General features: G+C 44.0%; 1 protein-coding gene across 2 annotated transcripts in view; it reads right to left on the minus strand.

Moving 5' to 3' along the window:
* Positions 1-17,845, minus strand: part of PRKDC (protein kinase, DNA-activated, catalytic subunit) — a 503,687-nt gene that overhangs the window by 148,704 nt on the left and 337,138 nt on the right. For both annotated transcript variants that reach the window (XM_073583775.1, XM_073583776.1), the window contains exons 60-64: positions 17,379-17,491; positions 8,388-8,519; positions 4,892-5,059; positions 2,600-2,808; positions 2,326-2,464 (exon numbers count right to left, since the gene is read on the minus strand). In XM_073583775.1, the coding sequence (XP_073439876.1) occupies positions 2,326-2,464; positions 2,600-2,808; positions 4,892-5,059; positions 8,388-8,519; positions 17,379-17,491 (761 nt within the window). The remainder of the gene's footprint in view (positions 1-2,325; positions 2,465-2,599; positions 2,809-4,891; positions 5,060-8,387; positions 8,520-17,378; positions 17,492-17,845) is intronic.

The raw sequence follows: 17,845 nt of genomic DNA on the forward strand, positions 1-17,845 counted from the left end.
GCAGAGCTTGCAGCAATGTGGCGGTTAAGTTATCTATGGACTGTGTCACAGACTGCGACATCTGAGTAGCCCATTCCGGCGTGGTATCTGACACTGAAGCATTGGTAGGGACTCCCTGGGGTTCTAACCCAGAGTTCTGGATGCAATCCCGGCAGTGCGGATACGTGCTGCCACTGGGGAGCGTGGCTTTGCAGGCTGTGCAGAATGCATAGAAACATTCCTGCCTGGTTCTCTTTCTTGAGCCCGGCATAGTGCACAGAGGCTGGCTATCAGGGATCCTACAGGGGTGGCTACACAGAGGGAACCCACAGAGAGCCTTATAGGAAGTATGGATTCACAGCTGAGTAAAGAGAACCCAGCTGTGAGCTTACCCCTCCAGTGTGCCCCTAGGTCCAGCGCCGACAGATCCAAGTTCTGTGCCCCCCGGAGACTGCTGTGATTCTCCTCTGCTGGAGGCGTCCGTTATCAGGATGTCTGCAGCCAAAAAAATGGCCACCGGGACGCTGAGGAGAGGAAGGAGGGGGCGGAGAGCTGAAAAGGGCGCGCTGGGCTATGTAGAAACGCGCCCTTTCTGCCTCTATCTGCCCCTTCTATGACACTCTAGAGTGTCATTTTAGTCATCCGGGGGGCGGGGAAAAGGCGGCGGCTTCAGCTATGTCGAAGCCGCGGTCTCAAATAGAGACCTGATGCCCAGGAGGGCTCCAGAGCGGCGCGGTAGTCCGAGAGGGGGTCGGATTTGTACCAGACCCCCCCGGAATGGGCGACTGGCTAGCGGTGGGGGCAGCAGGGGTAGCGGTTCCTGTTTGGGGGGTTCCTGGAGCGCCATGGAGCCACTGCTGCTGCAGAGAAAGGGGCGCAGAAAGCCCTGTCTCTGCTGTGCCATGTCTACCTGCACCCTCCCCCGGCCTCAACAGGAACCCACAGCTGGTCTGGGGTCCCTGGATGCTGCAGAGTGCTCCCTATTCTCCGACCCTACCTGAGGCGTCTCCACCTAATGCCCCCCTGCGGGGGATTATGGAGGGTGCGTCTGTCACCGTCAGGGGGTCTTCATCCTCGCCTCAACCTCAACCCAGACCCCAAAGGGGTTGGGGAAGGAGGGGGGTCTCAACTTCGGACCAGTACCCGAGGGACTGGGGAAGGAGCGACATGGGGAACCGCCATCTCAACTTCAACTGGGCACCCCTAAAAAAGGGGGCCAAGGAAGGAGCCATGCCGGGAGTCTTGCTGGAGACCCTCTTTTCTTAATCTGTATTTCCGGACGAAAAAAGGAACAAACGGAAGAAAAAAAGGTGTGCCTCCTTGCGACAATAAGCAAAAACTGGAGAAGGCTGACGCCGTCCAGGGGTGTATACTGCAGAGGAGGAGCCATAGTTAATCTTTTTCAGATTATGCATAGTGTCGCCTCCTAGTGGACAGCAGCATAACACCCAAGGTTTTGTGTCCCCCAATGAGGCGACAGAGTAAGTATTGACACCCCTGCAATTTTGTCAGATAATACTCAGTTTCTTCCTGAAAATGATTGAAAACACAAATTCTTTGGTATTATTATCTTCATTTAATTTGTCTTAAATGAAAAAACACAAAAGAGAATGAAGCAAAAAGCAAAAAACATTGATCATTTCACACAAAACTCCAAAAATGGAACAGACAAAAGTATTGGCACCCTCAGCCTAATACTTGGTTGCACAACCTTTAGCCAAAATAACTACGGCCAACCGCTTCCGGTAACCATCAATGAGTTTCTTACAATGCTCTGCTGGAATTTTAGACCATTCTTCTTTGGCAAACTGCTCCAGGTCCCTGATATTTGTAGGGTGCCCTCTCCAAGAAGAAACTGAGTATTATCTGACAAAATTGCAGGGGCGTCAATACTTTTGGCCACAACTGTATGACTGGGTAGCTAATGAAAATTGTGTTTTGGGTGTGACAGACCGTCTTTAATAGCAGTTGGCCAACAGTCACTTAGACAAAAGCCATTTATCCAAACCCCAACATACTTGTTACGGTCATGTGTACATACAGTTTTAATGGTAGAGGGAGAAGGGGGCACTGTTAGGCCCTTCTGGTGGCTTATCTCCCTTATGAATATAAAGATTGTGCACAATGAAATTCAACACTTGCCTATCCTATTATCCCTACCAAATAGCGAATGACGATTCTGCATGCAAATGAACTATATTAATAGATAAAAAAGGTATAATGATTCTTTACAAAATAAAATACTGGTCTGTTTAATAATATCGGATGTCAATGAACAACGATCTCACGCTATCTCCAACACTGCACATTATTGGCCTCCAGCTAATTTATGTCCTATGCGCGTACCTTATCATAAAGCTTAGCAGCTTCTCCATAGTCAGATCTTGCTTCTGCATCTAACGCACACTGAGTAATACTTTTTGTTCCAATCTTATTACTGAAAATGCCTCGAAGAACATCATAGTCACCAATAGAGCGATACAACCTTAGAGAATAAAGAAAGATCTGTGGTTAAACTCAGAGAATAAACACATCACAAACTGAGTGGTTAAAGGTCATAAATGATGCTTGTCACACATCTATGACTATATAAGAAACCTTTTACATCCACAGGACTCACCGAGCAAGCTGTATCCATCTCTGAACATCTGGAGGAACGTTGGTCCTTCCACGCTTCTTCTTTGATGGAGGTTCTTCTGGTGCTGAAATGAACTGTAATGCTTTCTCGAGCAGTAGTATGCCGATTGACTGCTGCAAACTTTCTATGCTACTTGTGCTGACACTTGCTGGGTTTAGAAGAAGAAGCTCATCATGTTGGTAACACATATCCTAAATAAAAATATCATTTTTTTTAAATTATATGTACACATGTTGCAAGTCCAATAAGTATAGGCAGTAGGTAATATTTCTTAACTGTAGCAGCTATGCTCTGAAAGAAAAATCTGTAAAGACGGCAATGGAAAGGTTATTAGTAGCCTTGACATGAGAAGTGATCTCTATATATGCTAATGGTTACCAGGGATTAAGAATAGCAGCTCTGCTTTCTTAGGCTAAGTTTACATGACTGTATAAAACCAAAATCATCTGAGCGTCATCTGGAAAAGTCAGATGATTTTTTTCTCGCTTGGCATCCGCTTTTATACAACAGCAGGGTTTTTTTTTTTTTTTTTTCAAAAGTACAAAAACCAATAGTTTTTAGTGATGAGCAAACATGCTCGTATAAGGTGTTATCCGAGCATGCTCGTGTGCTAACAGAGTGTCTTCAGCGTGCTTGAAAAATATGTTGAAGTCCCTGCGGCTATTTGACAGCTGCAAAAAATGCAGGGATTACCTAACAAACAGGCTATCCCTGCATGTGTTGCAGCTGTCAAACAGCCACGGGGGCTTGAACATCTTTTTCAAGCACGCTGAAGACACTCGATTAGCACACGAGCATGGTTAGATAACACCTTATACGAGCACGTTCGCTCATAATTAATAGTTTCCTATGCAGAAGGATTGCAACGTATCTGAAAAAAACGGATGCGATTGGGTGGCTCCATTTGAAATTCTTTTTTTTTGTGCACTCATAGGTATTAACACGCAAGTCGCATCCGACACACATAAGATTACTACTGCATACTGGGATTTTTTCACACGCAGTTTTTATCCATAAAAAAAACTAACAAAAATAGCTCATCATTGATCTCGCCGTGTGTGCTGTGTTTTTTTTTACGGTTAGCACTTAAGGCCGGAGTCATACTGGCGAGGAATACGGGTGCGTGAGAGGCGCAAAAAGCACGCATTAGACACGGACCAATGATTCGCTATGGGGTCACTCGCACCAGCCGTATATTTCTCCTCAGTATCCTACGCTCCGTGCCACTCGCAGCATGCTGCGATTGTCAGCGTACTACGCCCGTAATACGCCAATGCAAGTGTATGGGTGCGCAAAAAATACGGATTACACACGGAGCACACATGTGACCTGCGAGAAATACGCACCAGGTGTCTTTTAGCAAAGCCGGCAATTCAGTGCACGATACAGTAAACTCACACTGACTGTTTTAATAAAGAAATGAAAGAATAGATATAGACACATAGAATATATATATATATATATATATATATATATATGCATTCTATGTGTCTATATCTATTCTTTCATTTCTTTATTAAAACTGTCATAGGGCTCCATTATATGTCCATTTTGCAAGCCTGCGAAAAAATCTCACCATACGGATGCCATACGGATTACATACGGATGTTGACATGCGCAAAATACGCGACCACACCTTGATTACGGATGACATACGGAGCACTGTTTAGGGGTCTGTCATCCGTATTACGCATGTAAAATACTGACCGTATTTTACGCAGGTTAGTGTGACTCCAGCCTAAAATTAAAATATGCTCATGAGAACTTGGTCTCACAGTAACCTAGCTCCCCTTTTACGATGCAGAGAATATGTGCTCAGACACATAAACATAGGAGCTTCTTTCCGCTAATAAAGTAGTTGGAAGATGTCACCATTACCCTGCAGCCAAACTGCTTGGAATTTCATGGTCATCTTGATCACTGATATTTTGCATGTACTCAATGCAGGTGAAAATGTGTAAACATCTGCATGTAGCCATAAGGATACATGTGAACTTTTATTTTTAAGAGGTGTTGTGCATCTAGTTTTTTTAAAACTATTTGTAAGAAAATAATAAAAAATGAACTGTGGCTAAATGTTAAATCTTGATACAAAATTTTATGACAGCTCCTATGAGTATAACACAATGGGTGGTAGTTCGCTAATGTGTATAAAGTCTGTTTTCAGAAAACACATGGCAATGGGGGTATATGTAGCAGCAGCAAAGTGGTTAAAAAGGTTAAAATTATCTATATATGTATATCACAAGCATATTAATATATTTCTGCACATACCTGTATGCAACCAATGAATGGCGGGAAATAGCACACTGTGTTGTTCAAATAATGATTGAATTTATCCACCAGTTTAGCAGCAATGCTGTCTTTTTCTATATGGCCGACTTTTTCCAGAATCCCAGAAAATAATGCACTGAATAGCAGTTTTGCCAGAGCTGGATCTTTCTGAAGAACAAAAATAAGAAGAGGGTTACTTTTTCTTTAACTCTTTAGTGAAAGAGGCAAATTTTTGGTGGACTTACAGTATGTATTGGAAAGCCCCCCAAAGTGATACCATTTTAAAACCAGAATCCCTTAACATATTCAAAACTGCTATCAGATAGATTATTAACCATTCAGGTGCTTTTCAGGAATTTTTTTATTTCCCATGAAGCGCATAGGGACATCATTGTATTGAAATTGCAAAGGCAGCTGCCAGAAGCAGATCTTTATAACTTGTGTGCCCAAGTGCACTCAGCGTGGCAGAACAGGTCTCAGACAACCATTAATATACTCATTGATAGCAGGCAAAAAGTATAATGGGGAGAAAGTCTGCATGTGGTGGTCATAGTCAATACTTCAATGGATATTGCGAATACTAGATGGAGACACGATGCTATTGCGTCGGGATGGCGTTAATGTCACGATGGGGGCAAGCTTTGCAGCGTTGAGAATCTCTCCCCCATGTGCTCACCCACCTATCTACTCTCTCTTTTCCCCATATGCTGACTTCTCCGGTCTGTGCTTTCTTCTTTGACCTGTCTACCCCATATGCTATCCCCCTTGTCTGCTGTCTCTCTCCTTCCTGTGCTGTCCCATTTGAGCTGTCTCCCCCCTGTGCTGTCTCGCTCACCCCTGTGTCTGACCATGTACAGAACATACCACAGCTCCTGGGCAGGGGAGGAAGCAAAAGACAATACTGACATTACAGCAGGAGATCGCAGAGGATACATTTTGTGAGGTAAAATATTATTTAAAAACAGTCAGTGAAATATTTTACCTCACAATATGAATCCTCTGTGATCCCCTGCTGTAATGTCAGTATTGTCTTTTGCTTCCTCCCCTGCCCAAGAGATGTGGTACGTTCTGTACACGGTCAGACAGAGAACATTTTTAAAATGAACTTTCGTTCGTGGGAAAGCCCCTTTAATGTGACCGGCTTCCTCTGCCTGTAGACATGTCGCGCATCTGCCGCCGGGATCAGCCAAATGATTCACTGCGCCTGAGTAGAATTCCCACAGGCGCAGTGCGACGGTGTTCTGCTGGTGGTACCGCGCAAGAGGCTGCGTGTGTGAGAGTCGGAGTGTGTGAGGACTATTTGTTCTATTTTAAAAGCCAGGAATAAGTAAAAAAAAAAAAAAAAAAAAATCTTGGTCCAGATAATTCATTGGGACTAAGACCTGATTCATTAAGACGATTAGGCCAGTTTTTTTGGAGTAAAACTGCTTGAACTTTCTCAAAATTTTCGTGAAATTCTTGGTCGTACAAAGGTTTGGTGAATTTTGCCATTTTTACACGATTCTCATGCATTGCAACCAACGTTTTGAAAAGTGGCGGAGCTTCATTAGAAGATGTGTGGTTGAGCAAGCCCAATAAATTCATCATTGATAATACAAAGATGCAACAAATTCATTAACAGAACACCGACAGCCGATACATGGATCAGGCAGCATGTATCAGACTGTGGCTACATTATTTCAATCTTAGTAGTTTAACTTTGAAACAGTGGGAGGTTTCAGTGAAAAACGGTTTATTAGCCATGGCTGCCGAGATGAACGGGAAACTAGTCAGACGATCACAGGCAGTTTCCCCCCACCTGCTGTCCAGGAGTGACAGGTCTCTCCTGGTGTGCGTGCATAGGGAAAGACCTATCAGTCAATCACAACAGGCAGGGAAAGCAACAGGGGACCCGTCTGACTAGTCTCCCGTGCGGCTTTGTTCCCACACTTCAGTGTTTCAGAGGTAAACATGTATGGCTGAAATCATACAGCATGGCCTGATACATGCTGCCTGTATGCGCTGTCAGGTTCCTTTTGAGAGACGCACATCTGTTAATGAAGTTGGCACACCTTACTCCAGCACACCACAGATCAAGACTGGCAGGCAAAACTCCAGATCTTTATGAATCAGAATTTATGTGTCATATTTCAAGGAGGTTTGAAACCCCTTTTTTCCTCTCAATGCATTTTGAAGGACTGGAGACTAGTAAGAAAAAAATAATTTTACAGTATGGATAGAATAAAATTTGACTTTGTATTTTTCTTTTAAAGTGTTGGCTAGGTCTAGAAAATAGGTCTGCTATATTTCTAGAAACCCACGAATCAACATAGCTCAGATATATCTAGTACTGAACTTTAGCTGCTTTCAATAAAATACCAGTTCTCCTTATCGGGCTAACGACTTGGACAGTCGTCTTATTACCCTGGAAATGTGTAGCTCCTTTTGGTATGCAGCGGCTGCTGCTGAGTGCTGTACAACAGCTCGTATGCAAGAGAATAGAAGTGGATCTGCAGTACTTGGCAGCGGCTGCTACGTACTGAACTGAGCTGCGCATTGCATCTTAGTTACTCGTTTCATCCAGCCGCTGCTGTCAGATCAGTGGAGGTGTCAGGCCCCCAACAATCTGATATTTCTGTCACATCTCAAAATTATGCCCTTAGAAACCCGTTAATAGTCTGCACTAACACAGCAGAATCTCCCTCTGATAGCCCTCTTTACCTTCTTCCCTGGAAGATTGTTTTTTTGGCAGTCATTTCTGAACTGGTATCTCTATCCTGTCACTTACCCATCCTGGTCCTCCTCCAAAATAAGTTGGCTCTCTGGACAGTACCTTGATTTACTTTTCCCATATCACATCCTTTCATCATTCTATCTCCCTGATTGTCATTCCAGAAAAAGCTTGCACCATGCAGTGTTACAATTGCTCAAAGAATACTGTTGGTAATTTAGGAGATGTACCATGTGAAGGGCAAAGCACATTCTACAAGAGCATTGGGTGCCTTTTGGCTGTGTGGTCCGTCATCTACCTCTTTTTAGCTTTTATCCCATAACTCACCATACAGCACCCCCACATCCAGCAGTCATTGCAAGCTATGTAGCCAATGAACTCCGGCCCTGACATACAATCTCACAGAGAGTAGAAAGCTGCTTTTTTTGGATTGCTATGTAAACACATTAAAATCCTAAAAACTGAATACCAGAGAAACTTATGGAAAATGTTCATTTCACTATATGAATGCTAAAAAATATGCAAATATAACAGTAATGTGAATCCTGCCTTTGACATCCAATACCTAAATTTGAATAGAATTTAGTTTGGCGAGAGCAACACTACAGAGCAAAGTGTCTTATTTCGTCTTATTTTGCTTTAATTATTGTATTGTTAGCGTTGTTACTTATGACTTGTGTTTTGAAACTGTTAAACTGTAAAGCGCTGCGGAATATGTTGGCGCTATATAAATAAAGATTATTATTATTATTATTATTATTAGCATACAAAAGGTACATAACAGACCTGAGCCAGTGCTTGCAATGGTGCAATAAGTGAGCTGTATGCAATCTGAATATCAGGCAAATCTCCGTGTCGGTAACTTCTATAAAGAACGACTTGAGCATCTTGCTTCATCTTTTGCTCAACTTTAATTTCCTTAAAAATATAAACATTATTTACCTCTATTGAGCATTCATGGTCGATATATACATTTATTTTATGGCCAATTTAAATAAGTATATTATAAATTTTTTTTGCAACTCCTGACAAAAGGGTAGTGATGAGCGAACGTGCTCAGATAAGGTCTTATCTGAACATGCTCGGGTGATAACCAAGTGTCATTGTCATACTCAAACATGTTCGAGACCCCATGGCTGCATGTCTGCATTGCCTATTTTTAGGCAATCCCTGCATGTGTTAGGGATGTCCAACAGCCATGAGACATGCAGCAGTGGGGTCTCGAACATATTTTTAAAGCAAGCCGAAGACTGTTAGCACCCAAGCATGCTCGGATAACTCCTTATCCCAGCACAGTCGCTTATCACTACTAAAGTGCCAGTATTTAAATACAGAAGAACATAGACGGCTAATCAGTCCACTGCAAACAATATAAGAAGCTGATAATACAGTAAATATACTTTTTATAATTGGCTTTTTCTTTTTACCTGAAAAAAACTTTTTTCTAGACCATTGAACGAAAGAAACACTGAATGATGGGTGCTGTATCCCCGAAGGGATGTTACCTGAAAAGGTTTTTACAGGTGAGAAGAAAAGGCCACTTTTTCATCAGTGCAATTGGGAGAGACAGGGCCATAAGATGCTCCAAAGCATTTCCTAGTAGTGGGACAACAATGGAGAAGGTCATTTTGTCTATTGAGCTGCAGTCTGCGGGACCCTGTATCCTATGGCAGCATCAACAGATGCAAATGTATGCAATATGTAAAATTTGGCAAAGATGTGAGGAGACGACTGAGTGGTCACATTACACACCTGTAGGGAAGTCCATGTGATGAAAGGCCCATGATGCCACCATTGCTCTGATAAAATGGGCCATCACAAGGAAGAGAGACATCTTGCCCTCGAGTAGCAGGGCTCATTAATTGTCAGTTGGGTCCAATCGACCATGGTGGTCTTGGATCCTGCAAGGAGCCGCTTAGGGATCTATGGAAATAAGGGAATCTGCACACCAGAAAGAAAGAACAGCGCACAGATCATATCCATAGTATGGAGGGCTTTTGCCCTTGGTTGAGATAGAAGGGTTCAAAATAAATGCATTATAATGGCATTATTTAGAAGGAATACCAAAATCACTGTAACGCCGCTGTGTTTGTACTCTGTTTACTTGGTGATACTCTGCATATCTCTGCTTTAACCCTTCGCTCCTTTCCCCATCGTGAGCTGGAATGCTGTTGTCAGTTACCTGTATGAATCATAGAATCATAGAATCATAGAATCGTAGAGTTGGAAGGGACCTCCTGGGCCATCTGGTCCAACCCCCTGCTCAAAGCAGGATTCGCTAAATCATCCCAGTCAGATGTCTGTCCAGCCTCTGTTTGAAGACTTCCATTGAAGGAGAACTCACAACTTCTCGTGGCAGCCTGTTCCACTCATTGATCACTCTAACTGTCAAAAAGTTTTTTCTAATATCTAATCTGTGTCTCCTCCCATTCAGTTTCATCCCATTGCTTCTAGTCTTTCCTTGTGCAAATGAGAATAAAGTTGATCCTTCTACAATGTGACAGCCCTTTAGATATTTGTAGACAGCTATTAAGTCTCCTCTCAGTCTTCTCTTTTGCAAACTAAACATTCCCAAATCCTGCAACCTTTCCTCATAAGACAGGGTTTGCAGACCGGTCACCATTCTGGTCGCTCTTTTCTGAACTTGCTCCAGTTTGTTGATGTCTTTTTTAAAATGTGGTGCCCAAAACTGGACACAATATTCCAGATGAGGTCTGACCAAAGAGGAGTAGAGGGAAATAATGACTTCACGTGATCTAGACTGTATGCTTCTGTTAATACATCCTAGAATTGCATTTGCCTTTTTTGCTGCTGCATCACACTGTTGACTCATATTCAGTCTGTGATCTATTAGTATACCCAAGTCTTTTTCACATGTGCTGTCACTTAGCCCTATTCCTCCCATTCTATATATGCTTTTTTCATTTTTATTGCCCAGATGTAGTACTTTGCATTTCTCCCTGTTAAAAACCATTCTGTTAGTTGCTGCCCACTTCTCCAGTTTATTTAAATCTTTTTGAATCCTCTCTCTCTCTTCTCTAGTATTAGCTATCCCTCCTAGCTTTGTGTCATCAGCAAATTTAATCAGTTTACCCTCAATTCCTTCATCTAAATCGTTGATAAAGATGTTGAACAATACAGGGCCCAGGACAGAGCCCTGTGGTACCCCACTTGAGACATTCTTCCAACTGGATGTGCAGCCATTTACGACCACTCTTTGGGTCCGATCACTAAGCCAGTTATGAATCCACCTAACAGTTGCCTTGTCCATTCCATACTTAGTCATTTTTTCAATAAGGATTGTATGAGAGACTTTGTCAAATGCTTTGCTGAAGTCAAGATATACTATATCTACAGCATTTCCTTGATCCACCCAATCAGTGATACCGTCATAGAAGGAAATTAAGTTAGTCTGACATGACTTATTAGTTACAAACCCATGCTGACTCTGTTTAATCACTTCATTCTTATCCAGGTATTGACATACATGTTGTTTAATAATTTGTTCAAAGATCTTTCCTGGTATAGAAGTCAGACTCACCGGCCTATAGTTGCCTGGGTTCACCTTCTTCCCCTTTTTGAAGATAGGAACAACATTTGCTCTTCTCCAGTCTTCTGGCACTTCTCCTGTTCTCCAAGAATTTTCAAAGATTATGGAGAGGGGTTCAAAAATTTCTTCTGCTATCTCCTTCAGTACTCTGGGGTGTAATTCATCTGGACCTGGAGACTTGAATTCATTTAGGTTAGCTAAGTGTTTCCTCACTATCTTTCTGTTTATAGATATCCTGGATTCTTCTATTCCCTTAATAGGACAGTGAATAACAGTTGGTGTTACATTTCCTTTCTGAGAGAAAACAGATGCAAAATAGGAATTTAAAAGTTCAGCCTTCTCAACATCCTGTCTTACCATTTCATCATTTTCATCCTGTAAAAATCCTATAGCATCTTTGACTATTCTTTTACTTTTGACATATCCCCAAAATCCTTTATTATTGCTTTTGACATCTCTTGCAAGCCTCAATTCATTGTCAGCTTTAGATAATCTGATTTGTGCCCTGCAGGTTCTGCAGACAGCATTATATTCTTCTTTAGATATGCCTCCCTCTTTCCATTTTATAAACATTTTTTTCTTCCTTTTTAGCATGTGCTTAAGTTCTGTGTTCACCTATCCTGGTTTCCTTAAATGCTTCCTATTTTTCCCTCTTTTCGGAATTGTTAACAACTGTGCTTTGAGAATTTCATTTTTCAAGATTTCCCATCCTTCCTGGACATTTTTGTCTTTAAGGATATCCAGCCATTGGATCCCTCCAATTATCTTTCTGAATCCCTTAAAATCTGCCTTTCTGAAATCTAACCTTGACGTCTGAGTCTTCACAGGTCTTCCTCCTCTAGTTATCCAAAATTCTAAAATAGCATGGTCGCTACCTCCTAGGGTTCCAGCCACTTTTACCTCCTCAACCATTTCCTCCCTGTTTATAAGGATTAGATCCAAGGTAGCAGTTACCCTTGTTTTCTCCCCTACCTTTTGGAAGATAAAGTTGTCAGCAAGAGAGGATAAGAATTTCCTTGACCTGTTAGTTTTGCCTGAGAGAGATTCCCAACAAATGTCTGGATAGTTGAAATCTCCCATGACAACTAGGTCATATTTTTTGGAGAACTTGGCCATTTGATGCATAAAGAGTTCATCCATATCTTCAGCTTGCACAGGCGGCCTGTAGTAAATGCCTACAATGGTGTCCTTTCCATTGTTCTGTCCTTGTATTCTTACCCAAACAGTTTCCACAGAACTCCCAGTCTCTGAAGCTTCAATCTCTGTGCAGATATACGCGTTTCTAACATACAATGCAACACCCCCTCCTCGTTTATCAAGTCTGTTTCTTGCAAATAAGTTGTATCCTTCTAGTCTTGTATTCCAATCATGTGTATTGTCCCACCAAGTTTCAGTGATTCCAATGACATCATATTTCTTTTCCTGTGTTAGTAGTTCCAATTCTCCTTGTTTGTTGCCCATGCTTTGTGCATTAGTATAGAAACATTTTAGTTTGTGATTGGTTTCTCTTTCTCCAATATTTTTATTAATTAGATTCTTTCGTCTTTGTTCTTCCTTTCCACTTCTAATAGCAGAGTTCTCAATAGCATTTGTCAGGTGTATGGCTTTTTCTGGTCTTTTGCTTCCCTTCCCATGTTGTTCTAGTTTAAAGCTCTCCTTACAAGTGTAGCAAGGCGACTTCCAAATACATGCTTTCCAGTCTTCGTAAGGTGCACCCCATCTCTAGCAAGTAGTCCATCGTATAAGTAGTTCACTCCGTGATCCAGAAATCCAAATCGTTGCTGACGGCACCATCGACGTAGCCAGTTGTTCACTTGCAGAATCTTATTCCACCTCCTTGTTCCATGGCCATCCACTGGGAGGATGGAAGAGAAGACCACCTGCGCTCCCAGTTCTTTCACTTTCTTGCCTAAGTCTTCAAAGTCTCTGCAGATGGTTTCCAGGTCGTTTCTTGCGGTGTCATTTGTCCCCACATGTAGTAGCAGGAATGGGAAGTCATCTGTAGGTCTGAAGAGTCCTGATATCCTGTCAGACACATCTTTAATTTTTGCACCTGGAAGACAGCACATTTCTCTTGAAGTAATATCCGGTCTGCAGATAGCGGCCTCTGTTCCTCTCAGCAGTATGGATGCTGCTCAGTTCCCGACTCGGCTGCGTAGCTGTACATGCGTGTGTCTCCTCTGCACTGCATGATGACCCGCATGTACAATCCCTGGCTGCAGCTGTGGAAGCTACACGCGGGTTGTTAGGTCTTCTGCAGTTGTGCATGACTTACCACAGGTGTCCTTTGCTATGCTGATTTGTTTCTGGCTGTGCTTAGGATGCGCACGGCCACACCTCCCCTGCTTTTATGAGGAATGGGTGTGTGCTTGAATTGCTGCTCCCATCCTATCGCTGTGAGACAGCTCCTATATAAAGTTCCCTTCCCTGTGCGGCATTGCCAGAGCTTCGCATTAAGTTTCTGAGTCTTGCTATGTGTGTTTGGTGTTCAGCACCTGTTCTGCCTGCCTGCAGTCCTAGGTGAGCTGATGCCTGTTTTCCGCCTGCTCTGGGGACAGAGTACCCAGATCCGTTTCTGTTCAGTCTGTTATCAGCTTTGGGACAGCTGATGTCTGAGTTCCTGGACTTGCCCTGTTTATGCGTTGGTACCAAAATCCTAGTCCTGATTCCTGCTGTGTTATGTTCCTGAAGTCCTTCTGTGTCTTGAACCCTGTAGCCAGTGACTGTGACTCTTTGCTAACTGACTTTCTGTGATCTAACATGGGTTCATCTTGGAAGGAGGAGTCTTGTGTGTCTGCTGAGTTTCTGCTACTCTGTGCTCAGCTTCTTATTCGGTGCAATCCCCGGCCAGCTCTAGTCCACTCCGGCGGTGCTTGCACCAGACAGCTTGAGTTCTTTTTAGGTCGATGCCAGATGTCCGGAGCCTGACGACCGTGGCCCGATGTCTGATGACCATTCCCAGATGTCCGGTGCCTGACGTCCTCCGCCAGATGTCCGGATCTTATCCTTTGCTGCCTGATGCCCGGAGCCTGCCGATCGCTGCCAGATGTCTGGAGCCTGATGACTGCAGCCTCATGTCCAGTGCCTGATGTCCGCGGCCTGACGTCCGGAGCCTGTCGATCACTGCCAGATGTCCGGAGTACGATGCCATTGTTCTGATGTTCTACCTGAGATCCGAGTTCCGATGTTCTACCTGAGACCTGATGTTCGCCTTGTGCCCTGATGTCCTGCCTGAGACATAACGTCCAGATGTCCTGCCTGAGACATAACGTCCAGATGTCCTGCCTGAGACATAACGTCCAGATGTCCTGCCTGAGACATAACGTCCAGATGTCCTGCCTGAGACATAACGTCCAGATGTCCTGCCGGAGACATAACGTCCAGATGTCCTGCCGGAGACATAACGTCCAGATGTCCTGCCGGAGACATAACGTCCAGATGTCCTGCCGGAGACATAACGTCCAGATGTCCTGCCGGAGACATAACGTCCAGATGTCCTGCCGGAGACATAACGTCCAGATGTCCTGCCGGAGACATAACGTCCAGATGTCCTGCCGGAGACATAACGTCCAGATGTCCTGCCGGAGACATAACGTCCAGATGTCCTGCCGGAGACATAACGTCCAGATGTCCTGCCGGAGACATAACGTCCAGATGTCCTGCCGGAGACATAACGTCCAGATGTCCTGCCGGAGACATAACGTCCAGATGTCCTGCCGGAGACATAACGTCCAGATGTCCTGCCGGAGACATAACGTCCAGATGTCCTGCCGGAGACATAACGTCCAGATGTCCTGCCGGAGACATAACGTCCAGATGTCCTGCCGGAGACATAACGTCCAGATGTCCTGCAGGAGACAATCTCCAGATGTCCTGCCTGAGACTTAATCTCCAGATGTCCTGCCTGAGACATAATGTCCAGATGTCCTGCCTGAGACATAATGTCCAGATGTCCTGCCTGAGACATAATGTCCAGATGTCCTGCCTGAGACATAATGTCCAGATGTCCTGCCTGAGACATAATGTCCAGATGTCCTGCCTGAGACATAATGTCCAGATGTCCTGCCTGAGACATAATCTCTAGATGTCCTGCCTGAGACATAATGTCCAGATGTCCTGCCTGAGACATAATGTCCTGATGTCCGACTCGAGTACCGATGTCCTGATGTCCTGTGTCCTGATGTCCTACCTGTGTCCTGATGTCCTACCTGTGTCCTGATGTCCTACCTGTGTCCTGATGTCCTACCTGTGTCCTGATGTCTTACCTGTGTCTTGATGTCCTACCTGTGTCTTGATGTCCTGCCTGAGTACAGATGTCTGTCCATGTTCCGATATCCCATCTGTGTTCCGATGTCCCATCTGTGTTCTGATGTCCGATCCATGTTCTGATGTCCAGCCTGTGTCCAGATGTCCAGTCCGTGGTCCTGGTGGTCCAATTTGTGCTCTTGAGTCGGTCCCGCTCATGTTACTGGATGGATTCCTCCTCCGTGTTTCCCAGGAGTCTCCAGCTCTGTTCCCCGGTGACGGTCCCTGGACCTGACCAGCCGATGCCCGGTGCTGTAGTGCCAATGTTCCCGGACCTGTGCTATCCGAGTCTTGCTTATGTTCTGATGTCCTGCCGATTCCCTGGGTTTCTACCCGTGATTGCTCCTGCCATTGTCTGAAGGCTGTCAGTGTCTGATGTTTTCCTGCTGTGCTTGTGCTACGCTTGAGGCCTGAGAGAGAGGCCATCCCAGTATGCCCGTGCCAGATAACTCTGGACTGCATCAACCCGTGATGACCCTAGCCATCATCTGAAGTCTGCCTGAGGTCGGTGTTTGATGTTCTCCTGCTGTGCCTGAGCCTCTCCTGTGGGCCGAGAGAGAGGTCCTCCAGGGATGTCTGTGCCATACGTCCCTCTTGCCATCGTCTGAAGCTAGTCCGAGGTCGGTGTCTGATGTTCTCCTGCTGTGCCTGTGCCACTCTTGAGGCCTAAGTGTGAAGTCCTCTTAGGATGCCCGTGCCAGAAGACCCTGGACTGCGCCAACCCATGACGGCCTCTTGCTTCGCCTATCAACCTGAGATGCGTGCCCTTCGTGATGTGCATAATCGGGAACCTGGTGTCTAGAGGTCTTTTGCTTTGTTTAAGTAAACTTTGTTTCTCCATACCTGAAGTTGTGCGGTGTCTTTTAGTTCTGCATTTGGCCATCTTGTCCACTAGCTCAGCTGCCACAGACCCCGGTCGCTACCCTTCCCTAGTCCGGGTAGGCCCGGATCCCCCTCTTTGGTCCAGTGGGTTAACAATCCACAATCACCTGGGACGCATACCCCGTTGTCGTTATGGTTCGACAACGTGGGAGCGCTGGCTGGTAAGCCACGCTGCGTCCGTGATCGCAACAATCACTTTAGGCTAGGACTGGTCTGAGGACTACTCTGTCCTAATAGAACATTGTGAAATCGGAATTAGAAGACAAGGCTTCCAGTTCAGAAATTTGCCTGATGGAGGTGATGGCTACTAAAAATGCAACCTTCCAAGAGAGTAGGCGTAAAGAGATCCAAAGGAGAAACTAAAAAAAAAAAAATATTGAGGTCCCCAGTTGAAGACCGATGACAATAAGTGCCTGCAAGAAAGTATGAATGAGAGACTTGGAGGTCAACAAGCGCTGGAAAAAACAGAGTGCCAGGATCTGTAACTTAAGAGAGCTTAAACTTATGATTGAATCCAATCTATGCTGAAGAAATGAAAGTAACCAGGAGAGTGAAAACCGCATTGGGTCTCTTATTCCGTTCCGGAGCGTCCTGTGTCTTGTAAACACAATGTGGGCTGGAGAAGTGGTACAAGGAGCATACATGTGTTCTGGGCCTCCTTTTAGAGCTAGCTGTGAGGAAGGCGGGTACTCTTCCCATATGTTGCTTTGGAGAGGTTTTAGTCCATTTACGTACCAAAAAAGTTAGAGCCAGTAATTGGGAAAGACACAAGAGCCTCTTTCGAAGCCTCATCCATAGACCAGCATTTGTGCCTAAAATGGATTAGCTCGGTACCTGCAGGAGGGGTATAGCTGGTAAAAGGAACAAACATTTAACTACTTAGTGTCCTCAGCTGTAACCCTTTGACCCATGTCCCTCAATGGCTTAGATGAGAAATTTCTATGTATATGATAAATAATATGAGAAAAAAATCATATAAAACTGAAAAAGTGGAGTTTACAGATCAATAGATAAATACATTAAAAAGGAAGTCAACAAACCTTTTCTCGTTTCTGTTCAGCTACTCCTTTTCTGGCATAGATGATACTGAGCTTCTCTTGATCTTTTAAGAAACGTCTGCGTAATCTCAAAATGTCTGACCTTATTTCAATACCTGGATGATAGTATATAAAATTATATTAAGAGTACATCAATAGGTTTTAGGAAAAAAACACTAAAGAATCATCATGATATAAAACCAAACATGATGAAAAATACAAGAGAGATGCTAATCACATCTGATCATGGATATAAAGTATGGACAATAAAGTAAAGATTTGGGGAAATGTCAAATGCATTCACAGAGGACTATTCAATGCACTTCAAGTGTCTGATTTCCTAAATACTTGCAATCCACAAGAAATAAAAAGTAGTTGTAAGGAAAAAAGCTATAGCCTTGTTGTTTAATAGCAAATGCAAGTTGAATATTTATCAGACAGGTCTAATGTAACTAACATTAGATCATCAT

The sequence above is a fragment of the Dendrobates tinctorius genome, unplaced genomic scaffold (genome assembly GCF_039654945.1).
Source record: "Dendrobates tinctorius isolate UK_male_01 unplaced genomic scaffold, ASM3965494v1 ptg000081l, whole genome shotgun sequence".
Lineage (NCBI taxonomy): Eukaryota > Metazoa > Chordata > Amphibia > Anura > Dendrobatidae > Dendrobates > Dendrobates tinctorius.